Source organism: Dromiciops gliroides, chromosome 1 (genome assembly GCF_019393635.1).
Source record: "Dromiciops gliroides isolate mDroGli1 chromosome 1, mDroGli1.pri, whole genome shotgun sequence".
Classification (NCBI taxonomy): Eukaryota; Metazoa; Chordata; class Mammalia; order Microbiotheria; family Microbiotheriidae; genus Dromiciops; species Dromiciops gliroides.
Window position 1 is genome coordinate 200,450,694 of NC_057861.1, and position 27,392 is coordinate 200,478,085.

At 37.8% G+C, this 27,392-nt stretch overlaps 1 protein-coding gene across 2 annotated transcripts in view; it reads left to right on the plus strand.

The window, feature by feature from the left end:
- The window catches only part of LOC122756133 (cytochrome b5), a 45,783-nt gene extending 22,152 nt beyond the window's left edge, over positions 1-23,631 (plus strand). The window contains exons 2-5 of one of the 2 annotated variants that reach the window (XM_044005261.1): positions 10,743-10,871; positions 12,288-12,317; positions 19,660-19,694; positions 22,090-23,631. In XM_044005261.1, coding sequence (XP_043861196.1) covers positions 10,743-10,871; positions 12,288-12,317; positions 19,660-19,694; positions 22,090-22,171 — 276 coding nt within the window. In that variant the 3' untranslated portion in view covers positions 22,172-23,631. Of the gene's footprint in view, positions 1-10,742; positions 10,872-12,287; positions 12,318-18,514; positions 18,539-19,659; positions 19,695-22,089 lie in introns of those variants that run through there. The other variant, XM_044005269.1, reaches the window with a different exon arrangement.
- The last annotated feature ends 3,761 nt before the right edge of the window (positions 23,632-27,392 follow it).

The window sequence follows — 27,392 nt, forward strand, 5'->3', positions numbered from 1 at the left end:
AAGGTAGGATTTTAGCTGGTACTTGAAAGAAGTGGAGATGATGAAGGAAAGTATAGCAGGTGTGGGGTCAGCCAGAGAAAATGCCCAGTCTAGAGGTGGAATGTCTTTTGTGAGGGACAGACAAGGAGGCTAGTGTCACCAGATGCAGTAGACGGGAGGGGAGGGGGTAAGAAGGAGGGGGCCAGGTTGTGAAAGGCTTTGAATGCCAAAAAGAGGATTTCATATTTGATGGTGATAGCTACCAGAATTGATGGTGTGTGTGTGTGTGTGTGTGTGTGTGTGTGTGTGTGTGTGTGTGTGTGAGACAGACAGACAGACAGACAGACAGATAGACAGACGTGGTTTAGAGGGTGCAGGCGTCGGAGGAGAAAAGGGGGCATCGTAATAGAATATCAACTTTTTGAAGGCAAAAAGAGTTTTGTTGTCTTTACTTCACCACCATTTAGCACCTTGCCTGGCCCATAGTAGATACTTAAGAGATGTTTCTTGATTGGATACTCATCATCTAGCCTTTGTTTGAATCCCTTCAATGAAAGGAATTCAGTCACTACCCCTACCCCAGAGGAAACCAATTCCACTTTTGGACAACTGTGATTTTTCCCTTGACATCCATCTAGATTTGTATCTTTGTATCTTCTGCCCATTGTTCTTAGGGGCCGAAGAGAAGTCACTCATTGGAGAAAGAACTTCCTCCTCTTTGACCTGCCTTAAATCTAGAGCAAGGGTAATTCAAAGCACGACAGAAGACTTTGTGAAGTACATAGTAAAATTTCCAACTTTTTTGGATGGTGAAATGTAGAGTTTATGGGAATGAACTTGCAGGAAAATAATACAGAGATGAGTTTGTGAGTAGTAAAGTGACAAATTTCAGACCAGCCAAGTTAATATACAATAAGGAGAGAGAATACAAATTATGATTTTCAGATAATGGTGTCTGAGAAAAGAAGGACATATGCTGTGACTTACTGTCAACTAACTGTTCCCTTAAGGTAGAAGTCCAGAACACAATTCAAAAAATATTGAAAACAATCTCATAATGACAGCAGAAAGGGTATTGACAGCAATTCAAAAAACAGTTTAAAAAAATTAAAACTAAGTTTTAAAACCACTAAACCATGGTTTGCCTGAAATCACTCAAACAACAAACATTTAGTTGTCTACCATGGGCCAAGCACTGGGGTGGGTTCTGAGGATACAGATACAAAGAATGAAACAATCCTTGCTCATAAGGAGATCACATTCTAAAGGTAGGAGCATGTGTGAGTAAATGCAGAATACACATAAAGACAAAGAAAGAGCTAGTTAGGTAGGGTGGTCACTAGGAGTTGAAATTAGGAAAGACTTGGTATAAAGTGGTATTTCAACTGTTGTCTTGAAGGAAGGGAGGGATTCAGTGAGACAGAAGTGAAGAAAGGGTGTTCCTCGTATGGACAGGAAGTGCAAAGGCAGGGAGAAATGAAATGTTTGCTTTGAGGAATAGAGAAGGTTACTTTAGCCGAGTGAGAGAAGGGTAAGTCCATGGCATATACTTGTTAAAAGGGTTGGGGTCATACTCTTATCTCTTCAGTAACCCATTCCATTCTCCTTTCCCACCCCACCATCAGATTTCAGGAGGTGGCAGAATTGAGAGAATTATGTAATATTGTCATCCTGGTCAGACCATATCTGCCATAATTAGCCCCACATTTTTAAAGAGACATCTGCAAACTGAAGACTGCCAGAGGAAGGTGACCAGGTGATGATGAGGTATCAAAATCATGATATTTGAGGGATAGTTGAAGGAACTAGGGGGTGAGACTCTGTTATGCCTAGATAAAGAGAAAACTAATAATGCTAGCTATCTTCCTATCTTTTAAGAACTCAAGTGTAGAAGGTGGCATTGGTTTGCTCTGTCAGAACTAGGATCAGTGAATGAAAATTACAAGTAAACATTTTGGCTTAATATAAAACACATGCACATACATAAACACACACACACACACACAAGCAATAAAATGGACTGCCTGCTGAGGTCTTGTTAATATAGGAGCTATTTTAAGATGATTAACAACTAGAAGGAAGCATCAGATGCAGAAATGAAGAAAAGGTGAAGAGGAAGACTGTTGATTCGTAAGATAGACATTGTTCTCAAGATTGGTGAGTGCCACATCACCCTTCAGCATGACAGAATTTATTCTGAAGAAGAGAGGGCAGTATATTCTGTTTTCTAGTGACCTTTGTTTGCCCAAGACTTGTGGTTTGCCCTCTTTGATAAACAGTTCTCAGAACTGACTGACTTAAAAGGAACAATTGATTTGAACAACCCTTTTTTCAATGTTTTTGTACTATGGCTTGCACGGTCTTTGCCCTTTATAAACTCCTTTAACCTTCATTTTTGGCTCAGCATTGAGGGGGATAGATAAACTCTACTTAAAGAGTTGTTTCATTATTGGGTTGGGGTTTTTTTGTTTGGTTTTTGTGTTTTTGTTTTGTTTTATTTTGCTTAGTCATTGTGCATAGTTGGGTTTTTGTTTGTTCTGCAATGCTAGGTATTAAAGCTGAGTAATGGAAGATCCCTGTAATATACACTTAGTGAACCTCTGGTTCATATTAAGTTGGACTTAAGTGGAAATGATCTATTTATTTTCTTTAGCTGTTTTATTGAGACTGGGACTTTGAACTAGTTTAGAACAGTGTAGCATATTCCAGGTGATTGTCCTGCCGAGCATCTATAATGTGGAAGCACAGTCATGGAGGCTGTCATGTTTCTTTTCATGAGTGCCTGGTTCAAGTCAAGTAATTACTCAGTGAGCTTCTGGAGGGAATGGAGAAAAGTTGAAAATTTCTGGAAAATTTGAAGCTGTTGAGGGGGAAAAGCACATTTAAAAACAACAGGTGGGAGGTGAAAAAATGGAAGTAAATTTTTAGCATGCTTTTAGATGAAGGGTTCTTTCTTTCATGCATATATATTCTGCAAAGTATCATTCAAAAATATATTCTGTATTCTTTCATTTTCTCATGTAATAAATAAAAGCCCTAGACTCAGTGTCAGGAAACTTGGGTTTTGTGACTAGTTCACTGTATAACCTTGGACAAATCACTTAACCTTTCTGCATACTCATTTTTGATGTCTGTAAAATTAGGGGGGTAGACTCTAATCCTTAAGGTTCCTTTCAACTCTTAAAAAAATCTGCTTCTGTCTTTGATGTTCTGGAAAATATTGTCTTTCTTTTCTTTCTTACTCCCAAGTTTTTAAGGGAAAGAAGAAATTTCTTCAAAAGATAATTTTCTCCTCCAAAACAATCTCTTTGCCACTCTGTCTTATTTTTTAAAAGGGACCAAGTTTTCCATTTGTTTTTGTTAGTCCCTGTAATACCCATTTACATAGTGTTCCTGGGATCTCTTTTCCAATATGTCCATGCCACTCAGTCACCTTAGACTTCCTCTAAATTTTATATCCCTTCTCATCTAAGACTTTATAGTAAGCTTTTTAGTCCTTTTCTTTCCTGCATCCTACATTCCTTCAGCCTTCCTAGCCTCCTATTAAGGAAGGGCCCAAGGCCTTTTACTTCTTTCTTTCTTTCTTCTTTATTTATCTTTACTTCTTCATTCTTCTCCAGGCTGCTTCTGACTCAGGACTTCTTTCTCCACCATGTTTCCATTTACAGCTTCTATCATTTTTCTCCCCACCTGTGTGTGTGTGTGTGTGTGTGTGTGTGTGTGTGTGTGTGTGTGTGTGTGTGTGTGTGTGTGTGTGTGTGAGTGAATGTAAACTCCTTTAAGGGAAGGGACTTTCTTGTTCCTTCTGTTTGTATTCCCAGTGCTTAGTACCTTGCCTATAAGACACACTACACTATTTTAATACCTGCTCTTTCAAAGTTCCAACGTCTATGGGAACTACCAAAGAAAGCACATTCCATAGACCATTTCTAACTAAATACAACTTAACATGAACTAGAGGTTCTTTGAGTACGCAGCTTGAATATCTAGCATTGCAAAAGAACAAACAAAATCCAACCATTTTTGTAAGTGAAAGAGTTAAAGATTCATTCCATAGTAAGCACTTAATGAATGCCTGGTACTTGTTACCTTGACCTAACCTGGATCCACCTTTTGTGCTTTGGCTCTCAGGGGATGGGTGCTGCTGGACCAGGGTACAAGCATACTGACTTGACCCATTGCAGCTTCTTTGTAACCAGATTAAAACCGACTTCCAGCAACTCTTTTGACCCTATCTCTCTAACTAGGACTTTGATCATTCACTTTCTCCCTATTGCAGTTATTTGTTATCTTTTCTTCCCTCCTTAAGTTAATTCTCTCCTGCTGAGCAAATGAACTTAGCTTCTATTTTATGGAGCACATTGACACATATGACTATCTGGCCCAAATGCTTAGCAGCAGGTATATAATAATAAGATGGTGTGGGTGAATATGAAGCTAACGCATGGTCTAATGTCTAGGGTCAGCCAGTTGAGAGACTGGACTAAATGGGGGAGTTTGTACACGGTCAGGTGCCAGTCAGCTAGGTTGGGCCCATGGGGAGGAGCTCCAAAAAAGAATGGAAAATTAATTTCCCCAGGGACTGAAGGTGTGGATGCTGAATGGGCCCGAGTGTGGAATTCTAGTTCTAGGAGGTATAGTTACTTCAGGGTTGTTATAAGGCTTGTAATTATAATTAAATAATAATCATAATTATAATATTCTTTTGCTGATTTTAAGCATTGTATAAATGTCAATTGTTATTATTAATAGAAACTTTAGAGCATCTGTCTTTATGAGAGAAATACAGAGGGAAATGACTTTCATTGGACCAAGTATACATAGAGCAGATTCATATTAGTGATCTAATCATAAAGGCATTGAACTACCTAATATAAAAAGTGTCTGGAAGGTAAGATACCAATGACATGGGGAAAAAAAAATCAGGTCTTCTTAATTAAAAAAAAAAATCGGTTGAGAAAACATCAAAAGGGGGGGGGGAGCTAGGTGGCACAGTGGATAAAGCACCGGCCCTGGATTTAGGAGGACCTGAGTTCAAATGTGGCCTCAGACACTTGACACTAGCTGTGTGACCATGGGTAAGTCACTTAACCCTCGTTGCCCCACAAGCAAACAGAAACAAAATTAAGTGGGTGGCAGAGAAATTTACATGACAACTTTTATATGTCTAAAAGGAATAGTAAGTTATACATAATAGTTTGCAGTTTTATATGCAATATCTTTTATTATATATTATAGAAATGCTTGTTTTATTCCATAAATTAAAAATAAAATAAAAAATTTAAAAGACTCCTGACCTGTATTGTCTAATCGCTCATCTCCATATGTATGTATGTATGTATGTATATATGTATACATTTATGTGTATACATGCATACCCACACTTGTGAATCAAAGACATCATCTGTTAGAGTATTAGTAAGGAATAATTATATTTTCACAAGCAGTATTCCACAGTGGACTATCTTTACCTTTCACAACTAACTAAAAGACTTAAGAATATAAGATACTATTGTGTTTATTGTTTGTTGATTATAAAAGAATATTCAGTAGGTTTTTTGTTTTGTTTTGTTTTGTTTTTTGTGGGGCAATGAGGGTTAAGTGACTTGCCCAGGGTCACAAAGCTAGTAAGTGTCAAGTGTCTGAGGCCCGATTTGAACTCAGGTACTCCTGAATCCAGGGCTGCTGCTTTATCCACTGTGCCACCTAGCTGCCCCTTAATAGGTTTTTACAAGATGTATTCAATCTATACATAAAAACTCATTCAAGGAGCCAGCTAGGTGGTGCAGTGGATAGAGCACTGGCCATGGAGTCAGGAGTACTTGAGTTCAAATCCGGCCTCAGACACTTGACACTTACTAGCTGTGTGACCCTGGGTACGTCACTTAACCCCAATTGCCTCACTTAAAAAAAACCAAAAAACCTCATTCAAGATTCCTTAGAAGATAAAGCAACAGAAATGAACTTGTTTAATGACCATCTTATAATGAACATCAGATGAGGCATAAAAGGGGGATCTTTTTGTTCAGCAAAGTTATCAGTTCTGCTATAATTCTTGTTTCAAAAACAAAATTTTTTTGTAAATCTATTAATATATTAGGGAACATTAGGAACATAATTAGAACTTCATTTGTTTCTTCACAATTTTTTTCTTTGAAAAATAGCAAGAATGCAGAAAATCACATAACTTCATAATAATTTACAAGCCGCACCCTTCCAATGCCTACTTCCATAAGCAAGTTTCCAGTCTTTGTCAAGATAAAGCCCTGTATTTATTATATGTCTTTTGGTGCTGTCCAAACTGCGGATTCTAAACCACTCCTCATACTGGTCTCAAACTCCCTTCTTCCCCATTCTACCATGATTTCCTTCATGCAGGAGCTGCAGTTCAAGACTTTGCTAGACCATTCCAATGGAAACAAAGGGTATACAGAGAGTATACAGAACAGCAGTCTAAAGTCGTGGATGTTTCCACTATTTATTGTGGTATTTATGCATTTCTTAAACATTTAACATGTCTTAGACTGCTACTGTTTTATTAGGTTCCTGCCTTTTTAAAGTCACTCATGAAGTTTTTGAAAGTCTTTTCACTACCTCATCCTCATCATTTATTAAACAACAAATATTTGAGTGTTTATGTGCATTAGGAACTAGTGACTTAAAAAACCCCAACTTAATCAGCAATTGTATTTTGACTTGTTCATCTTTGAATTGAAAAATATATTGTACTGGAATTGTTATTAATGATTCTAGCTGCTCCCTATGTCCTTTTTTTTAAAAGCAGTATTTGCAAGATGTCAGTGTCTCCTTTTCAGTAAAAACTATGCCCAGGCTCACTGTAAAGAATGAGTTTAAAACGTTCATTGTTCTGTTCTGTTGTTGTTTTGTTATTGTTGTTATTTTTGATGGCTCTAAATAAATTTGATGTGTATTTCCTAAGTTCATTCAGTATTGTCATTACTAACAAATTATTGCTGATATGCTGCCACAAATATAATGTAATTAACAATGAGAAGCCCTGTTCCATTAAGATTTTTTTTGAGCTTAATATATAATAATATATGACATTCATATAATCTTAACATTTTTGGCAATTTAAATTTCAAATCCTCAAAACATTTTAAGTTTATGTATAGATACTTCTCATAGAGAGAAGTAATTCACTTTAGTGAGGAAGTCTTTCAAGAACCCCCCAATCAAATCTTTTAACTTTGGAGTCTTGAGCGACAAACTTTTTTTTTTTTTTTTTTTTCAGGGCAATGAGCGTTAAGTGATTTGCCCAGGGTCACACATCTAGTTAAGTGTCAAGTGTCTGAAGCTGGATTTGAACTCAGGTATCCAGGGCCAGTGCTTTTATCCACTGCACCACCTAGCTGCCCCCAAACTTATTATTCATATATAAAATTTTATGCTTGTAGTGAAACTTAGAGTTAAAAATCATGAATGAAAACATTTATTAAACACTTATTATATACCAAGCACTGTGCTAAGCTACTGCTACAAGCACAAAAGCAGAGAATCCTCCCTTCTATCAGAATTTACATTCCAATGGGGTGGTGTCCAGGGAAGGGCACTTTGATTGGCAAATTATAGGGATGGTTCATGGGACCATAAGTAGTAGATTGTTGATATGATCACAATTCATGGTTAATCATTTTGTAGGTGAAAATACTTAAGGCTTGTAGAAAGTCAGTGTTTGCCCAAGGCTACATGTAGATAGTGAAGAGCTGGCCCTCGAGGCCAGATTCCCTGATTTTTTTAGCCCTGCACTCTTTCCATTCTTTTCCACAATTATATTGTATCTCATAGATGTACTAACCCTAGTCATTTTTTTCCTGAATGTACATGAAAGGACGAGGTTTTGTCTTAATTAATCCATTGCTTTTTAACCTGTTAGCTTACTTAGTAAAGGTAGTAAATGAGTGGGCATGTGGTTGCTAAACAATCCTCAATTAAAACCTGAAAGAAAATCTTAGCTTTTTCAAGTAAGCATGAAGAAATAAATTTAGTATTAGGCAATGCTAGCAACAGTTTCTAGGACGTAAAATGAAAGGATTAGAGTTTTTACTCAGCAAGATGAGAGTTATCACAAATTATTTTGCAACTTGTTTATCTACTAGGGAGTTGCTGGACTGATAAAAGGTTTGTTTTTTTTTTTTAATTTAGGCACATCATGCTTTACCTCAAAGCATTACTGCTTCTCGTTGTAACATGGGTCAAGTCAAGGTCAAGATACCTGGCAGTACCTTTCTCATTCCCATAGATTAAGCAGTCAAATTGGCTCTTTCCCATCTAAAAATGTCATCCTTTCCAAGAAACCTTGGATTGATCACTGAAGCCTGCCACAAAGTTTGTGATCCCAGTTTTCTTTTCGCCCTATATTTTCTCCCTTCCCTTAAAAATCTTTTTTTTAGTTCCTACTGGGATCTAAATAATTTTCATCCATACTTGTCTATCTGTTTTTGATCTTAAACTATTAGAGGCAGAACCCAAGTTTATCCACTCTCTGTTTAATCCTCCTTGTTCCTTCCTGTCCCAGGTCGACAGTGAAGAACCAGGATAATCCTCATCATAGATCGGGGTCCTTAGAACCTAGAATTAGACCACTTAATCTCTTCCCCCAAACTGATACTATTAAAAAATGTAATTTTTTCCATTATCCTGATGTCAGTTTTTAAAAGTGCAAAACCAAAAGAAAACCTGTAAAAATTGCATGTGTAGACTAAGGAACTGAACCATGGCATCCAAAGGAGGAAAAATTACTTTCCCCCATCTATTTCTCAATGATATTTTGTGCAGGGAACAAGCATAGTAGAAAAAACTAGAAACTTCAATACTGTCTTGGGAATTTTGTACCAATTTTAGTAAGTTCTGCGGGAGGGAGGGAATTTTGAGAATGAATCTTTACCTCTTCTACCAGTTGCTGTTTTGTGTGATTCCTTGTTATTCTTTAGTGAGAATTTTACATGTTATCTCATGAAGGAACAGTGATAAGGAGTCATACAGCAACTAGTGACAGAGTTGTGTTTTTACTATGATTTTATGTTTTCTTCTACTATAGTTCCTTGAGGGTAGGAACTGATTGAATTTTGACTGTGTTCCCAGTACCTGGATCATAGGGCAGCACTTAATAAATGCAAATTTTTTTTTTTTAATTTTTAAGGAGACGTGAGAATCTCAGTAACTGACTGAGGTTGGCAAATATTGCAGTAGACCAGGGCCCAGGCCCAGGGCAAGTCAGTTTGTTTTTGCATTAACTACTTCAGAGCATTGTTGTGGGGAAGGGAGTTTGCAATCCTAAAAGAACTACAGAAATGTGGGTGCATGATAGCATTTTTTGTAGGTGTGAGCTCATCACCACTGAAAGAAAATTTTTAAGTAGAGGCTTGATTGGATGACCACTTGTCATGCATGTTACAAAAGAGAATCCTTCTGCACTGGGAAGAAGGTTTGACCAGATTACCCTTGAGTAACACAATGAGGACTCAGACTTCAACAGGCCAGGAAATGTTCTGACTTCATGGACAGGCATAAAATTGTGTGTGTGTGTGTGTGTGTGTGTGTGTGTGTGTAAGAGATGCTTTGATTAATTTTTTCATCTTCCATTTTCTTGAACCCCTCTGTTGCTGGTACTTCCCTCACTCCTAAAATTACCTTGTGTTAATTTTTCATGTACTTATATGTATATGTTATGAATATAACTTGCTAACGTAAGTTAATGTAGCTTGCTAATGTAAACCCTTTGAGGGGAGAAGCTTTGATTTCTCTTTTTCATATCCCCAGGTACCAGCACAATGCCTAGAAAATAGTATGTGCTTACTAAATGCTGATTAATTCATTGATCCACTGTATCTCTTCCCCCCCCTCCATTTAGTAGGTACTTAAATGTTTCTTGATAAGATGTCCAAGAATAAAGATGATAGTTTGATGAAGGAAATCAGTATCTTTTAATTAGAGGGAAAAGTACAGGGTTTTTTTGTGGTTTTTTTTGTGTGTGTGTGTGTGTGAGTGAGAATGAAGGTTAAGTAACTTGCCCAGGGTCACACAGCTAGTAAGTGTCAAGTGTCTGAGGCTAGATGTGAACTCAGGTATTCCTGAATCCAGGGCCGGTGCTTTATCCACACCTAACTGCCCCAATAGATAGTTCTCAAAAAAAAGAATCGACCACAAAACTTTTTTTTTTTGGTAACAAACATTTATTTTATTTTTTCCAGTTACATGTAAAGGTAGTTTTCAACATTCATTTTCATAAGATTTAGAGTTCCAAATTTTTCTCCCTCCCTCCCTTTCTTCCCCCCTCCACAAGACAGCAACCAATCTGATATAAATTATATATGTACAATCCACAAGTACTCTTTTTTTTAGTCTGTGTTCAATCAATATCAGTTCTTTCTCTGGGATTGGTAGTATGCTAATCCCTTTGGGATTGTCTTGGGACCACAAAACTTTTAAAAGATTGATCTTAGGGACAGCTAGATGGCTGAGTGGATAAAGCACCAGCCCTGGATTCAGGAGGACCTGAGTTCAAATCTGGCCTCAGACATTTGACACTTACTAGTTGTGTGACCCTGGGCAAGTCATTTAACCATCATTGCCCCCCCCCCCCAAGATTGATTTTAATGTGAGTTACATTACTCTAATTTTCATTTATTGACTGTTCCTAAGTGAATAATAGCTTCTGGAATAATCTGTATTACAAATTCTAATTAGTGTTGATACTTCCCTATAATGATAACCTTTTTTCCCTCCCTTTAAATAAATAGCATCCTGGTGGAGAAGAAGTTCTAAGGGAGCAAGCTGGAGGTGATGCAACTGAAAACTTTGAGGATGTTGGGCATTCCACAGATGCCCGAGAACTATCCAAGACATATATCATTGGAGAACTTCATCCAGTGAGTATATTCTCAGAAGCCTCCTGTCCTACTTCTGCTCAAGGCTACCATTTGATTTTAGATCACATTTTCTGTCCCATGGATTACATATAGAAACAAAAACAAGTGTCCCTCCCCGCAAAAGATAAGACAAAATAATTGGCTTTATAAGACATAGGTTCCCCACATTACCCTACACACACACACACACACACACACACACACACACAATTGGAGCTAGCTTGGTCTACTCCTCAGGTGCTTGCTGAAGAGTCTGGTATAACTGTGGATATTGTGGCCGCACTAGGAAAATAAGTGTTAGAGAAGTCATGTATTAATTACCACTTTACCACTTTACTCATTGGAGAGCTCACAGACCATTGATCTGTATTTATAGACTGTTCCTAACTTAGGAAATGATTTTGATTAAAAAATCCATGTAATTTGATTGTTTGGAATTGATCATCATGCATGTTCTTAAAGGAGAAATAATTTACATGAGGACTAGGTTCTAATACTATCTAATTAAAAAAAAATCTAACCTACAATGTACCTATGCCAATGGTACATTAGAACCTACCTACCTTGTACACTGAGATTGCTTTGGGAAAACATTAACACTTCCAAATTGCTGTGTTGAAACAGAATAAGGGATTCCTCTGCTTCATCACCTTCTAGGCAAAAAGAATGAGAACTTCAGCCCCAGGCCATCTAGCAACATTGTCCATGATGAGATGTCTTGGTGGGGGCTGAGACTAGATCTGGGGGGGACCAGTTAGAAGGCTCTTACAGCTGTCCACTTGAGGAAATGAGGACCTGAATTTGAGTAATGGTACTTGTAATAGAAATGAGAAGATGAATCTGAGAGAAGGAAATTAGGGAAGTGTAATTGAGAGAAAGTGGGCATAAAGGTAGAGTTAAAAATGCTGGAAATTGGGCAGATTAAAGACTAGTGGAAATGGTACCATAAGCAACAATAGAGCAGTCACTTTGGATAAGCTGAAATGTTTAAGCAGTTTTGGTGTTCCATTTAAAGGCTGTAAGGAATTCATCATGATGGTCACAATAGAATTTGCTCCCATCTTAGAGGGAGAGGTTGGGAGTAGAAGGAAAGATCTCTTCAGACCTTTTAAGACTCCTTGAGATTCTAGGAAAGAATTAGAAGGAAGGAGGTCCAGGCATCTCTCTCTCTCATGGGGTATTTACATCTACCAACATTTACAACACTTGTTGTTGTACACCTCTAATTAGAAAGTTTCCCCATAACATTTAATCTCTCATTTTAAATGATTTTTGTTGTTAAACTAAATTAGTGAAGCTTGGTCAAATATCTGTTATTTTTCTGAAGATCTCAAAATAGACTGAATATTTGAGAAATAGCACTTTTTAGGCCTCATTTTCATCTTAATTGTGCTGAATTCTTTTTTTTTCTTTCAGGATGACAGATGGAAAATAAAGAAACCTTCAGTAAGTGCCAAACTATCCTGCAAACTTTGTTCTGTTGGAAACTCATTGTTAAGTGTGTATCGCATGTTCCAAAGTACAAGTATTGGTTGCTTAATATCAAGCAAGTTGTTTCAGTTGCTTAATTTACATCGGTTAGCTTACCAGATACTTTTTCCTTTTAAAGTTAAATTACATATTTGTCAGGCAGGTTGGGACTTAATAAACAAATAAGAAATATCTTAGTGTTTCTAAGTGTCTAGGAGAGCCTTCTGCATTCTTGACCAAGACAGCTTCATGTTTCAAACACTTTCAGTGGGACACTGATATGAAGAAACTCCTTTAACCAGCTCAGATCTGTACATACTCTGCAGGTTAAGCACCTTACCAGTTCAAATGCCTTTATAGTGATTATTGACACCTATTCATTGAACACTTATTCAATCTGGTAAATATCTCTGAGGTACTGGAATTGAGCAAAAGTCATGACACTCTCCATTAACTAGTCAAATTAAGTTATTTATTCAGTGAAAGGATACAAAGTGGGAACAACAGCTTGAATGAGTCATAGACACTGCTGAGTCCCAGAATTCCCAACCTCTGGGATATTTAACAGCATGGATGTCATTAGAACTTCATCATTTAGTAACTGGCCAGGCATAGTTCAGGACCTACTACCCTCTATGAGGCAATCTGAGGGGTGATTGCAAGAGTTGGCTTTTTATCTAGCCTTGTATGCATGAGGCAACACAAATCATATACCTAGTGAGTATGACCTAGTGAGAATCAGGCCCTGTAGTGTGACTGGTTGTGGGCAAGTATTAAGGCCACAACAAAGAAATTGAACTAGGTAGCTCAGTGAACATCAAGCCCAAAAGAAGGGATAAAACATCAAGCCTGAAAATAGGAAGGCCTGAGTTCAAAATCAACCTTAGACACTTAACTAGCTGTCTGGCCTTGGGGAAGTCACTTAGTCCTTGTTTGCCTTTGGTTCCCCATCTATAAAAGGAGGAAATAATAGCAGCTGCCTCCGGGGTTGTTGTGAAGTTCAAATGAGATAATAATTGTAAAACACTTGGCACAATGCCTGGCCCAGAGTAAATGCTATGTAAATGTTAGCTATTATTATTATCATCATTGTTATTATCTAATTATAGTTGAATGGGGGAGCACAGAGAATGGGGGGGGACATTGAAAAGTACTTAGAGTAACAGGAAGAGTGAGGGTTATGCTTGTATACACATCTTACCATTCCATCACCAGATTTCATAGTTGGAAGGGAAAAGACCTCAGAGGTTATTGAGTCCAACCCATACCCTTTGCAATGCATCAAACACCTCACCTTCTACCCTTTACTCAAAGACCTGTTATGACAAGAAACGCACAGCCTCCTAAGGTAGCCCGTTCTACTTTTGGATAATTCTAACATCAAACCTAAATTTACTTCTTCATAATTTCCACCCATTGTTTCTGCTTCTGCCTTCTTGAGCTGAAATGGAAAAGATTTGTTCTCTTTTCCAGAGAACAGCTTTCAAGTCCTTGAACTTAGCTGGCATGTCCTCTTGAGCTTTAAAACCTGGAGGCTAAATGTTCCCAGGGCCTTTATCCAATTTTTACCACCAAGTTCTTTCACCACAATTTGGTTTACCTTCAGGATCCTCCACAGACTGTCCTTCATAAAATGGATGCCCAGGATTGCCACTCCATGGCATTAGAGCTTGGCCTTTTCCTCTCTGAGCATGTAACTTCTTTATTTCTTTATTTATTTTTGGTGAGGGAGTTGGGGTTAAGTGGCTTGCCCAGGGTCATACAGCTAGTAAGTGTCAAGTGTCTGAGGTTAGATTTACTCAGGTCCTCCTGAATCCAGGGCTGGTGCTCTATCCACTGCACCACCCAGCTGCCCCATAGCATGTAACTTCTTGTTCCTACAAAGGACAATTCTTTAGGCTTCCCCATATCTGTGATTTCAGAGTACCTCAAACTTCTCATGAATGGCATAGGATCAATTCACTTTATGTGAGAAGAGTGGTCTTCCTGAGAACAACCTGCCATACTTTTCCTCTGTTTGTCTGTCCTCCATCCCAGGTATAAAGAGCACCTTAGGTAGATCAATCTATTTTGGGGGTGGGGGAATGTGTTTTTTTTTTTTTTTTTTTTTGTGGGGCAATGAGGGTTAAGTGACTTGCCCAGGGTCACACAGCTAGTAAGTATAAAGTGTCTGAGGCCGGATTTGAACTCAGGTACTCCTGAATCCAGGGCCGGTGCTTTATCCACTGCACCATCTAGCTGCCCCCAGGAATGTTTTTTTAATCATAAAAGTATTTTATTACTTCCCAACCACATGCAAAGACAACCCTCAATATCCGCTTTCATAGGATTTTTAGTTCCAAATTTTTCTCCCATCCTCCCTTCTCCCCAAAACAGAAAGCAATCTGAGATCAGTCTGTTTTGGTTAATAATCTGGATCTATTTAAGTCAGAAAGAACAGGCTTTAGAAATCCAGTTTCATTCCTTACTACTTTGTTAAATAACCACCCTCTTCTCAAACCAAGGGAGAAAGAAAAAGTATGGAAGTCAAGAAATTCAAACACATATAAGGAAATTTTTTTCCTTAAATATATAAACACAAACTTCACAAACTTTTTTTCTGGAAGGTGATTTGGTATCCTCTGTAGAATATACCCAAACAGGCAACTCATTGAGGAAATACTGGCCAAGACAACACAGTTTTTTAATTTAGGAAAGCATTGTCCAGTCACAAGTGAAGATGATCCTGGATATTTAGTTCATTGCAGGTAGAAAAATTAGATTAGACACTGTGCAAATGTGCACCTGGCATTCTCTTTCCAAAATAAGCCACCATAAAAATTTTATTTTAAATACTGAAAACTTTTCATTTGGAAACTTCTGACTCATTTGGCAACCTGATACCCTCCAACTCACAGTAATATTTTAAAATAATGGGGAGGATCCTCCTCCGTGAGGAGGATTTGGTAGGAACAGCCAGGATATAATCAGTGATAATGACACAGCAGTTCAGAGAAGATAGAAATAAGAAAAATGCTTCCTATTTTTTAGTTAGACTATAAGAGTGTGAGAAGCCTCAGGATGGTATTTGCACACCTATAGAAGAAGGGTGTTTTGGTTTTCTGTTCATTCTGTTCATTCTGTCCTTGTTCCTGTCCTTGATTATCTTTAAGTAATATTACTATAGTTAGCTTACTGTCTTAAGAACTTGTTTTAAGAAACTTCATTAAACTATTAACAGAATTGAGGCAGTTATTATAATAATTCTCGACCAAAAAACCATGCTAATATGAACTACAGGAGGTAGATGAAATAATAGCACCATAAAACCCAGGAGCTTGGTGGTTCATTACAGTGGATTTAGTTATGGAAAAATTATGTTCCCTGAAGTATTACATAGGCATAGGGTATAGGGACTTGTCAACAGGGAATCACAACTTCATGAAACTTATGTGAAAACTAGGTTTATTACAAGAGAAATAAACATGCACGTGGAACCCAAAGAGTTAACAATCTATACAGAAGTTTTCATGTTTATAATTAGAACAAAGGAAGAAGGCATGAGAGGGGGAGAGGTGCAGCAAAGGTGGGAAAAGGAGAAAACCTCCCCAAAGGGGGGGAGGGACAAGGTGAAAGCAAAAGCCACATGCTTTTCCCTTGGGAACTTTGAGACCAAAGCTTCTTAAATTTTTTCCCTTCTCAAATTTTTCTGCAACCCCGGGTATATGGGTATATAAATTGGTATACAAATCAAACATTGACCGCCAAAATTTTCATGACCCCATATGGGGACCCACAGTTTAAGAAGCTTTGTGCTAGACTTTATGGGATAGTCTGCTTCTCTATAAGGGTCCCAGCTGCACAGGGAGTTTCCCAGTCTAGTGCAAACTGACTGGTGCCTTTCTTGATTCCCAAGGGCACACAGGGAGTGCAGTTTGGGATGCAAACAACAAATTATGTCTCATGGGGTGGGGTGGGGTGGACTTCAGCCTAGACATAGAACCTTCTGCATATTCTGAGTCCCATGTTTCTGGGACAACTTAAAAAGTTCAGGGAACCCCTTAACATTCCTCTGCAGACTGAGGTTGTGATTTCACTGGCATAGGGTGAGGAAACTATTTCCACCCTTGCAGGTTGTTACCTTCTCTGCAGTAGTCAGAGAGAGCTGCATAGGGCACTGGGCTAAGTGGTTTGTTCAGGGTCACATGGCCAGTTTGTGTTAGAGCCAGGACTTGAACCCGAATCTTCTTGAAGGTAGGAAAGAAACAAGTGGCTAGCCTCCTCCATGTTGTGCACTGTGCTAACAGATATCTCATTTTATCTTCACAATGTCCTTGTGAGATAGATGCTTTAATTGTTTCCATTCCTACATTTGAGGAAGCTCAGGTAGACAGAAGTTAAGTGACTTTCCCGATGTCACACAGCTAGTAGGCTGAATTTGAACTCTGGTCTTCCTGATTCCAGGCCCAATGTTATCCACTACATCACTTAGCTCCTAGGCTGTTTCTTATCCTACTATGCCATGCTACCTCTCATAGGCATACATCAACTATATACAGAAAATGTCTGATCATATCATAAATTTATAACTGATAAAAGCTAGTTTTTCTGCCTCTTGTCCCAACACCAATGTTCTACCATAATTGCTTCATTTAGGTATAGTGGAGACCATTTCCATTCTCCCATTCAGAACAGACCTGCATCACAGACCACATTACAGGGTGTCCCACTACTCATTATTTTTTTTTGTGCCAATTGGAGATGGTACTTCATTTCTGATGCACAGTGCTCTCAATGACATAGCCAGACTTCTCTCTCTCTGGAAGCTGCCTCCCTAGATAATACTTTTTTTGAATTGTTTGAGCAATTATCATAGGGTTGAAATGGAACCCCCTCATTATCTAGAAGAGGAAACAGTTCCAGAGAGGTGACTTGCCTAAGAATTAATGGCAAAGAAAGTATTAGAACCCAGGTCTCCTCTAAATCCAAATGCAGAGCTCTTTAGTCTAAAGATGGAAACAAATTACATTGTGCTGTTTCTGATAAGGTGAAATACGATGGGCCACAGTATGGGATTCAAGTAACTTGGTTTGGAATAGCTGTCTGGGCTTTGTATTTCTTTCTTTGTAATATTTTTGTGTAGGTTAATTTAATTTTTTTTTTTTTGGCAGGGCAGTGAGGGTTAAGTGACTTGCCCAGGGTCACATAGCTAGTAAGTGAGGTTCATTTAATTTTTACAACATCCTCATAGACATGGAAAAGGTTTTAAGTAAACTAGTTGAGGTTGCATAGTGAACTGATGGTAGATCTTAAAGTTGAAAGCATTTCTTGACCTTTTGTGCTGCCATTTTTCACAATCGTAAATTCTGGATTTTAAGCAATGCTTGGGAAATTATAGTATGTGATGATCCAAAGGGCTTTTGATCTTGAGCTCATAGAGGTGAAAGGTGCCTAGCACTGTGCTTCTGAATGAAGCCTTAGTAACGATTAATTGATTGATTTTGAATTCAGGTTAGGATATTCTTAGAAAAATAGTCTAGCAAGTTTTAGTAATTGACTTTACGGAGAGGAAAACACTGTGTTATGCGATGGGGAGTCAAAGACAAAAATAAGGCAGTGCTTGACCCCAAGGAGCTTATCTACTACTGGATAGGTGGGAGCCTAGATGAATCATCAGCGTGTTTTTATAAGTGTGTTTGCATGGTGTAATATAAACTTTACTAATTCTTTTAGAGAACATCCTGACTTGAAGCAAGACTGATTAACAGATATGTTGAATGTGTAATGTACATTCTGTTTTGGTTGCTCTTTAGTTACTAGTTTAAAGCACAACTTCTTAATGTCAGGCTTGCCTGTACTGTCTTAATCATAGTCTCTGCTCAGCAATTCAAGTTTCACAGTGAACAAGGACCAAGGCTAAAGAATGTGGAGCCCCTGGGGATGGAGGGGTTGGGGGAGGAGAGCAGCAACCAAACAAGTTGAAGTTAGTCATCAACTTGTCCTCCCTTCTCACCCCCATCCCTACACAATACAAAAATAGTCTAGAAGCATCAACCTTGGAAGTTTCTACTGTTTCTATTAACTCTTTTTTAATAACTTTTATTCAAAAACAGTTATGTGATACAAATGATCAAGCAAGAAATCTTAATGTGAAGTTTTCTTTAAAACTGCCTTATTTCTTTTCACTGTGTCAGGAATCTTAAAGGAGCTCTTTCAAGGTTGGTGGCACTAAACTGCTTGGCTTGCTCCTCCTGGAAAGGTTTTTACTTTTCCTTTGAAAATGGACTCTTTCACCTCCACTGCAGAGTGTGGCTTCATTACCATCTAACAGTCAGTTACTAAGCCAGTGTCCTGTGCTCTGTGTTCTGGCATTGCAGAGAAAAATGGACATTGAAGCCATGTAAGCTTTGCTTTATCATGGTTCTTCCTTTTTGAAGGCACTACTAATACTCATGCTTGTGTGAGCTATCTGAGGGCTGCTTTTTAGCTTGTTGCTAATTGTTGGAGTGATTTATACTTAAACTTGTAGCTCAGTTATCTGTGTTCTCTATTCTCTGTGGTTATTATGATCTGTTTTCACCAGTTTTTAACATTTCAAACCTTCAAAGAGTCCCAGAGGCAAAATTGGCCTCTGTGGCAACAGATTAACATGTCTACATCAAACTGATTTGAAGATTCCCTTTGGAATCTTATTGAGGCATTGTAGGAAGAAACTGGCTTGTGAAATGAACTATTTTACATAACCAGCTAATATTTGACCCTTACAGCAAAGCATAAAGGTAAGTCTTAGAGTAATAGAGGTTTGAAAAAAGTAACATCACATTTCCAAGTTGGAATGACTTGATGAAATTTGGGTGTACTGTATCCTTTTGATTTCAGCCTTTAACATTATTTTACCAGTTGAAAGGTATTTATCAAATATTTTGCTTGTACTTTTAGGGAATATTCTCATTTGTACATATGATCATTACTAAAAGTCATTGTCCATGTTCAGTTGTTATAGTGGGGAGTTGAACAAATTATTTTAATTCAGAATAGTTTTCATGTTTTCTTTCAAATTGTTTAATATAAGTGAAGGTATGTATAAATGATGTTAAATTTTCCACAGATAACATGTAGCCCATTTTTCTCTGGGAAAATAGGGCATGATAATCATAAGTGAATAAGGATGAAGCATTGTTGTATGAAAAGACGTTATTGCTGAAATTGTCTTTTATTGTATCTTATTAGTCTATTGAAGAACTTAGTTAAATGTTCTTGCTTCATAAAAAGTTTTTTAATACTGTGAATTGCATAATGTTTTGATTTTTTTAACTGTTCTTTCATCTTTGTTTTTCAGGATAGTCTTATTACTACCCATGATAATGAGAGCAGGTATGAAATAAATATTCTTTTTAAATCTTTCATTGGCCTGGAAGGGGGCTTGTAAGGTTTTGTAGTCCACACCCCTGCCTTTTAAGCAATACTATACCTAACATGAGCATCTAACTAAATAAGTTAACTAAAGAAGTCCCGGCAAACTCCACCCAAAGGAAAAGTATACCAGTAATCCTCTTGATTATTATAGTGTGATTCCCAAGCTTTATTTTAGGGTTGAGATAAGATGTAAAAAATGTTGCTGTATGTTATTTTCTTTGACATGAATATACGCACATAATGAATTTATATTAGGTTTTTAAAAAATCTGCATTCAAGTTCTTACTTGCCCTAACAGGTGTGGCTGAGGTACAAAATCACATTAAATACGTGATTTTCATATATCCCAGGTCTAGCACTCACTTATTAATCTGTGATCCTGTGTTACTTAGTCTAAATTGGAAACTAAGCATTTAGAAGAATTTGGGGGTTTTATGGGTTTCAGCTACACAGCCTAGAGAGATGATCTGGACATAGCGTTACCTGGGCAGTATGTCCAGGTGAAGATGTATACTTAGAAAATTTTATAAAATTGTCTCTACTGAGTAGATGTTGTAAATTACGTGTAATTTATAGATTCATAGAGTGTTTAAATTGCAAAGAACTTTAGATTCAATATAAGGAGTATTTAATAAATACCTAATATGTACAAGGGATTGGTTTGGTAGCTGGGACAGAAAGACAAAAAAAGAGAGCGAGAACAACTGCCTGCTTTCAGGGAGCTTCAATTTCGTGAAGTGGGATACAGTATGTAAATAGAGAATTATCAATTATTTAAAGAGGGAGAGAAAATTCTCAACTCAGATAAAAGGCTTCTAATGTGTTGTAACATAAGGCCTGAGCCTTGAGAGAGCTAAGTGTTTTTAGAGGATGTAGAGGTGAGTAGAGAATAAATTCAAGGACTATGCAGTCACAGGGAGCTAGCCAAGAAAGGGAATTTTGGGGGGTGGTGGGTGGGAGCAAGTAGGTAAATTTAACTGAAACATGGCGCCCATGAAGGGAAATAAGCTGGAGCCAGATGCCAAGATGAGGGGCTTGGATTTTGTCCTGGAGAGATTAGGATATTCTTCAGCAGCCTCTGATAGTAATACAGGTGAGAGGTGATGAGGACCTGAACTTAGGGTGGTGACTGTGTACTCAGAGAATGGGCCAGTTGTGAGAGAAGTGAACACAGAACTGACAAGACTTGACAACTAGTGAGCTTATAGGAGATGAAGGAGAATGGAGAGTCAAAGGAGAAATCCAAGGTTTCAAACTTGGGTGGAAGTTTGGAGGAAAAGCAAGTTCAGATGAGGAAAGATAACAAAGTCTGTTTGGGGTATGTTGACTTTGTGATGTATTCAAGACATCTCCATGGAGAAGTCCAGTAGGCAGTTGGCAATATACGGCTGGAACTCAAGAGAAAGATTGTGGTTGACTATATAGATTTTGGAATTACCTGAATAGAAATGATGGTTGAACCCATGGAAATTCACTGACAGAAGGTGTAGTGTGACAATAGGGCCCAGGATAGTAGCATGAGAGACTCATAGTTAGGGACCATGAGAATGATTCAAGATAATGGTCAAAGAAAGGAGTTTGAGGAGGTATAGATAGGAGAACCAGGAGGGAGAAGGGTTATGAAAGCAGAAGGGGAGGAGGGATAATTGTCAGTAGGATCAGAAGCTAGACAAAGTCCATATAAGATGAGGACTTGAGAAAACAGTAGTTGAATTTAGTAGCTATAATTTTCTGGTTACTTTAAAGGAAGAAGCTTTGTTTGATGGTGGGGATTCACCTAGACTAATCCACTTATTTTTATTTTCCATTTGAAGAAACCGAGGGCTAAAGAAGTGATCTTTGCCTGAGATTACACAGCTAGTTAGTGACAAAGCTGTAACTTACTACTTGAGCCTCCTAACTCTAGTCAAGTGCTCTTTTCCCTATGTTTTTGTTCAGACCACATAAAAGATCTAATGACCATCCATGGTTTCTTGTTGTATGGTGTTTTGCCCAGCGTTCATAATCTGTCATTACCTAAGAATCATATTTTTTAAATGTAGCAAGGGAGTTCATAAGTAGCTTTAATAAGCCCTTATTATAAAATGTATGTAATTTTTTTTTCTAAAGGTGCCAGTAGTGTCATTGGTGACTTATTAGGCTAGTGGGGTATAACTTTGTTGGGGGAGAGGTAGAGCATAAATGCTGGTCCCAGCTCTACACGTACTCTTTTTTGCAGCTGGTGTCTTAGGCTCAGACAGAGAGAAAAAAGATGTTCTGGTGAATTATTGTTAGCTGGAGCAAATCATTTTTATTTACATGTATCTGACATCATGCAATATATTTGAAACATTTTCTCACTGTTTCCTTCTAGTTGGTGGACCAGTTGGGTGATCCCAGCAATCTCTGCACTTGTTGTGGCCTTGATGTATCGATTCTACATGTCAGAGTACTAATCACATTTTTTAAAAAGCCAATAAAAGAAGAGACTGACTTAAACCCAGGATATAAAGAAGCCAGTTGTCACTGTCCACTTTGCCTGACAGAAACCAACTTCATTTGCAAAAAGAACTTTAAAGTGTCCATTTCCCACCCCACCACCTCCTGACATCCAAAAAGTGAACTATCCTTCTGTACACTTTTCTATAGAGTGTGCCTTTTTTATTCAAATTATTTTTAAAGTTCAGTTTCTCTTTTTGATGCTCTATCAGTACTTTATTCTTTATATAACAAAAACAGCTGCTATGATTATTGTGTAACCTTTACAGTTTTCTGCATCTATTTGTGTGTTTGTATAAATCAATCTTTGATGCTCCAAAGCTTTTTAAAAAAGCTCTTCAGCAGACTACATCTTTAGACCCAAGCAATCAGTGTGGATGCTTGGCTCTAAGGAGGTTTTTGGCTTCTGTCTACTATGACATTATTTCTAATAGAATTACCCATTGTGGCGCTTTTTTTCAAATCACTTTCCTTTTCTGGAAGTCAAGAAGCCCAATGGTCATAATTTACATGCTTCTAATAACTGTTCTCATATAGACAATAATGGTAAGAAGGGGAAATGTCCAAAAGAAACTGACATTGATCAAGGAACAGATTCTATCCGCCCATAAAACAAGGCCTGTCCCTTCTTCCCCAATTTTCAGCCTAGAATTAACCCTCTGTTTCCTGGAGGCAGGGAGTGGGGAGGAGAGAATCACCTTTTCGTGGATTGCTGTTTGGAAGATAAAAACCTTGTTGGCACTCACTCCTTTTAAGAGGGCTGCTGAATCTCAAATTTTTATTAAGAAGGACTGAAAAGCATCCTTTGTGATGTTTGGATACTTTTTTCTTTTTTGCTATTTTAAGGAACTTGCTGCCAACTAATGAATGACAAATTATGTTCATGCATGTGGGTCCATTTACTTTTTCCATTGGAAACTCTTTCGATTTCTTCCATTATATCGGTAGCCTTTATTCTCTGGCCTTCACCTTACTTGCTTTTGGAAAGGTTAGTTGTTTGATGACTTGGTGGGAGAGTGAATCTGTTTAAAATGTAAGCTGTCATAATGAACTGTGATCATGTATCTTCCCCTTGATATATATTAATCAAGCAGCATGTACATGAAAAACCACTGACACATTAAAAAAGCTGATTTTTTTTCCTAAAAAAAAAATCTGTTGATATCAATTGTATAATCATTGCTATGTTTACCACCCTACTTCCCTCACTTCAAACATACACCTACCCACAGTGCATAGTCAGGGCCTAAGGTTAAAGAGAAAAGCTCATTATTTTACTTGCAACCGAAAATGACATTTAGGATGAAAGTGGGTAAGGTGAGGTGGGAAATGGTGAACTCTGGTGCCAGAAATACAAAATTACCTTGCAGAAAAATCTTTTGTTAAGATTCTGAATAAACATGAGCCTGGAACAAAATGCTGCCTTTGTTACAGTGGATTTGAAATGGGGTGCTTTGGTAAGTGACATGTGGTTTTTCTGAATGCAGAGCTGTTAAGAATCAATGAGGTTCTGAACCAAAAATTGGGATTCTGAACTGATAGTTCAGTTTCTAAACTTAATGTTGAAGTTAATGTTTGTTATCAGCTATTTTAAAAACTTGATTCTTGAGCTCTTCAGTCTCTGTTGTGCAGGAAATTCTTAACCTTTTAGTGTATCCTGGACCACTTGGGGGGGGGTCTGATGAAACCTATGAACCCCTTCTCAGAATCATGTTTGTAAGTGGAAAAAATAAAAAATACATAGGAATACAAAATAAACCAATTATGTTGAACTATAATTATAAAAACATTTTTGAAAACAAGTCCAAAGACCCTAGGTTAACCTCTGCTTTAGTGAGATTTCATTTCAGAGTTTTCCTATAGGCAATTGCACATCTATTCTTTGAGGTGCATCTCTGGCTTGGGGGAACACTGGAAAACCTCTACCCAACAAATACATGTGTTTCTTGTCCTATCATCATGAGCATATTTAGAAATCAAGTAGCATTGCTAATGATATTGAAACCAGAAATTATATCTAGTTAGTAAAGCATCTATACTACATCTTGGCCACTTAACAAGTGCATCTTGAGGCTATGACGATGAAGGTATTGGAGGTCATGCCATGTGATTATTGGTTGAAGGAAGGGGGGGATATGTAGCCTGGATATGAGTAGACTTGGGAAGTTGAGGGGGGAATAATCACAGTTTTCAACTATCTGAAGGTTGTCCATGTGGAAAAAGGATTATACTTGTACTATGTCCCTGAGAACAGAAGTAGGAGCAGTGGATGTTAGGCAAAGGCAGATGTTAGCTTTATTTAAGGAGAAAAGTGAGAATTATCCAGAGATGGAATGGATTGTCTGGAGATAGCGAATTCCCCATCACAGCACATCTTCCAATAGGACAGGATAACCACTTGTTGAGATTACTGTGATGGTGGGAAAAATCACACTTTTTTTGTTTTTGTTCATTTTAGCAGCATTTGACTTAATGATGCCTTTTGGAGTTTTCTTGGCAAAGATATTGCAGCAATTTGCCATTTCCTTCTCCATGGCATTTTACAAACTGAGGCAAATAGGGTTAAATGATTTGCTCAGGATCACAGAGCTAGTGTCTAAGGGCAGATTTGTCTGGAAGATGTCTTTCTTATTCTAGGCCTGGTACTCTATACTTCTCCATCTAGCTGCCCATAAACGAGTATGATTCTAGACATAATATCTGCTTCTCCTTCTTTTCTCCCCACTCACATCTGTATAGTGCTTTAGTTTCAACATACATGCTTTTTTTTTCAGATCAACTCTAATTGCTCATGCACTTTTTTTTTTTAAGCACATCTTTGCTTTCTGAGTAAGTCAGCAGGCATTAAGTCTATGATGGAAGTGCAAAGAAAGGCAAAAATAGCTCTTGCCTTCAAGGAGCTTACAGTCTAATAGGGGAGATAATATGCCATAAACTATGTACAAACAAAATATATACAGTATAAATTATGATCATCTCAGAATTTAATGTAGGGAGCTCCCAATGAGAAATTTGCTTTACCCATGAAGATCACCACTCCCTAATTCCAAGGAAAGTGCTCCATTCACTATAGTGCTGCCAGTCAGTGAGGTGTTACTATCCCCATTTTACTTATGAAGAAGCATCTCAATTTAAGTAACATGTTATAGTCTTTGCAAACATTTAAGTGCTCTTTAAATGCTAGCTATTGTTATTGTTGCTTGTATTCTTTTTTCTTTCTTTTTTTTTTTTTGCAGGGCAAGGAGGGTTAAGTGACTTGCCCAGGGTCACACAGCTAGTAAGTGTCAAATGTCTGAGTCTGGATTTAAACTCAGGTCCTCTTGAATCTAGGACTGGTGCTGCCAGCACTGTGCCACCTAGCTGTCTGCCCCTCCCCCAGCTATTGTTATTGCTGACCACCTTCCAGAGCTACAAAATGTCAGAGCCAGGATTTGAACCCGTGCATTTTCTAACTCTTTCAAAATTTAACTTGTAATTACAACTCCACTGAAACTACTCTTTTAAAGGTTACCAATAATTTTAAAAATCCCATTGCCTTTTCCATTCTTCTTGCTTTCAGTAACATGGTACTACTCATCTTGACATTCTATTCAGTTGGCTCTCCTGGCTCTTCTGCCTTTTACTTTGTTATTTCTTTTACTAGCTTCTTCTTCTGATTTCTAAGTGAAGGCACCCCCAAAGGCCGTCCTTGACACCCTCTGTCCCTACTTAAATCTTTTTCTCTAGCTCTGACCTCTCTGACTCATTCAAGACTCACATAGACTACCTACTGGATTTCACCCTAAAGCCCCACCTGTTTTGGCCAATGAAATAATTTATCCTAATTCCTGCCTGTATGTTATTGACATCACTCTTTTAGTTACACAAGTTAACTTTGGAGCACCCCACAAATAATCTATCAATAATACATTGTTTCTCCCAGCAGAATACATTTTTGTCTTTATATGCTCAAAATCAGCCTTTCTCTACAGCATCTCATATAAATATCTTTTCCATTCTTGTAGCTATTGCTACCTCTTCATGCTTCTCAATGAGACTTTAACAAAAGATTGCCTCCCTTCCCCACTCCCGGAGTCCATCCTGACTAAAAACTACCAGAGCAATGTTTTTGCAGTGTAGATTTGCTTAGAGAATTTTCTTGCTCAAAATCCAGACTCCCTATTATTACAAAATAGTGTTCAAACTCCCATTTACAAGTCACGCTCTAGCCAAACAAGGCTGTTTACCAAAGTGACACTCTGTGCTTTGATTTATTCCTTGTACCTGTAATATCATCTCCACTCCTAACCTTTATCTTGAGTGAAATTCAACAAAAGTAGACTGAGGCATATATTCTTCGAGCAAGATAACAGTTTATTAACAGAGCTTTGACTTGATAATAAAATGGGTCCGATGACTGCCCCAGTGATCCAAAAGACCCTCAGTGGAAGGAAAGCTTCCCTTTTATAGTTTTGGGAGAGTACAGAACAAAGAACAGGACTTTATAGGTGGGAAAAGGATGTAATTGATTTTAGGGTTGGCAGCATCAGGAGTGAGGACAACATGACTGGTGATAGATCTGAAGCATGGGGGACAATATGATTGGTTAGAAACTGGGAAAGAAGGTCTAGCAACAACCCCCTCCTGTGACTAAGAAAAGTTCATTGAGTCTACCTGCAAGGTTAGAGATCATGAGGAAAATTCTTTGGATAGCAAACTGGGGATATTCTTGAAGTATATCTTGGTGGTGTAACGATACTAGACCAGACTCATATCAGCTGATACCCTTCAACATAACAGATTTCCTTGAGGCAATAATACAACAGTGATTATCAAGAGAACTGGATTTCTAAACTTAGTTCATTTCTGAACTAGATTCAGAGATAAAAGACTATGACTTAGGCAGTTAGAGGACGAGATCAGTTCATTGTAAATAGGAACAGTAAAAAATGACACAGGATTAATTTAATCTTCTCACCTTAACACAATTTGAAGAAATTCTATCAGGGGTCAAAGTTCAAATTCTACTCTCAAACTCCCTTGATTTCTCTAGCTGTAATTTCTGTAAGTGTTCTTGTGCATAATGTTGCTTTTATCTTTCGTGGGGCATTCACCATGTTTTATGTGGTATTACAATAATATACATGTCTACTTTAGCTCTTAGGGTTATGAATTCCATGAAAATACAGACTGAATTCC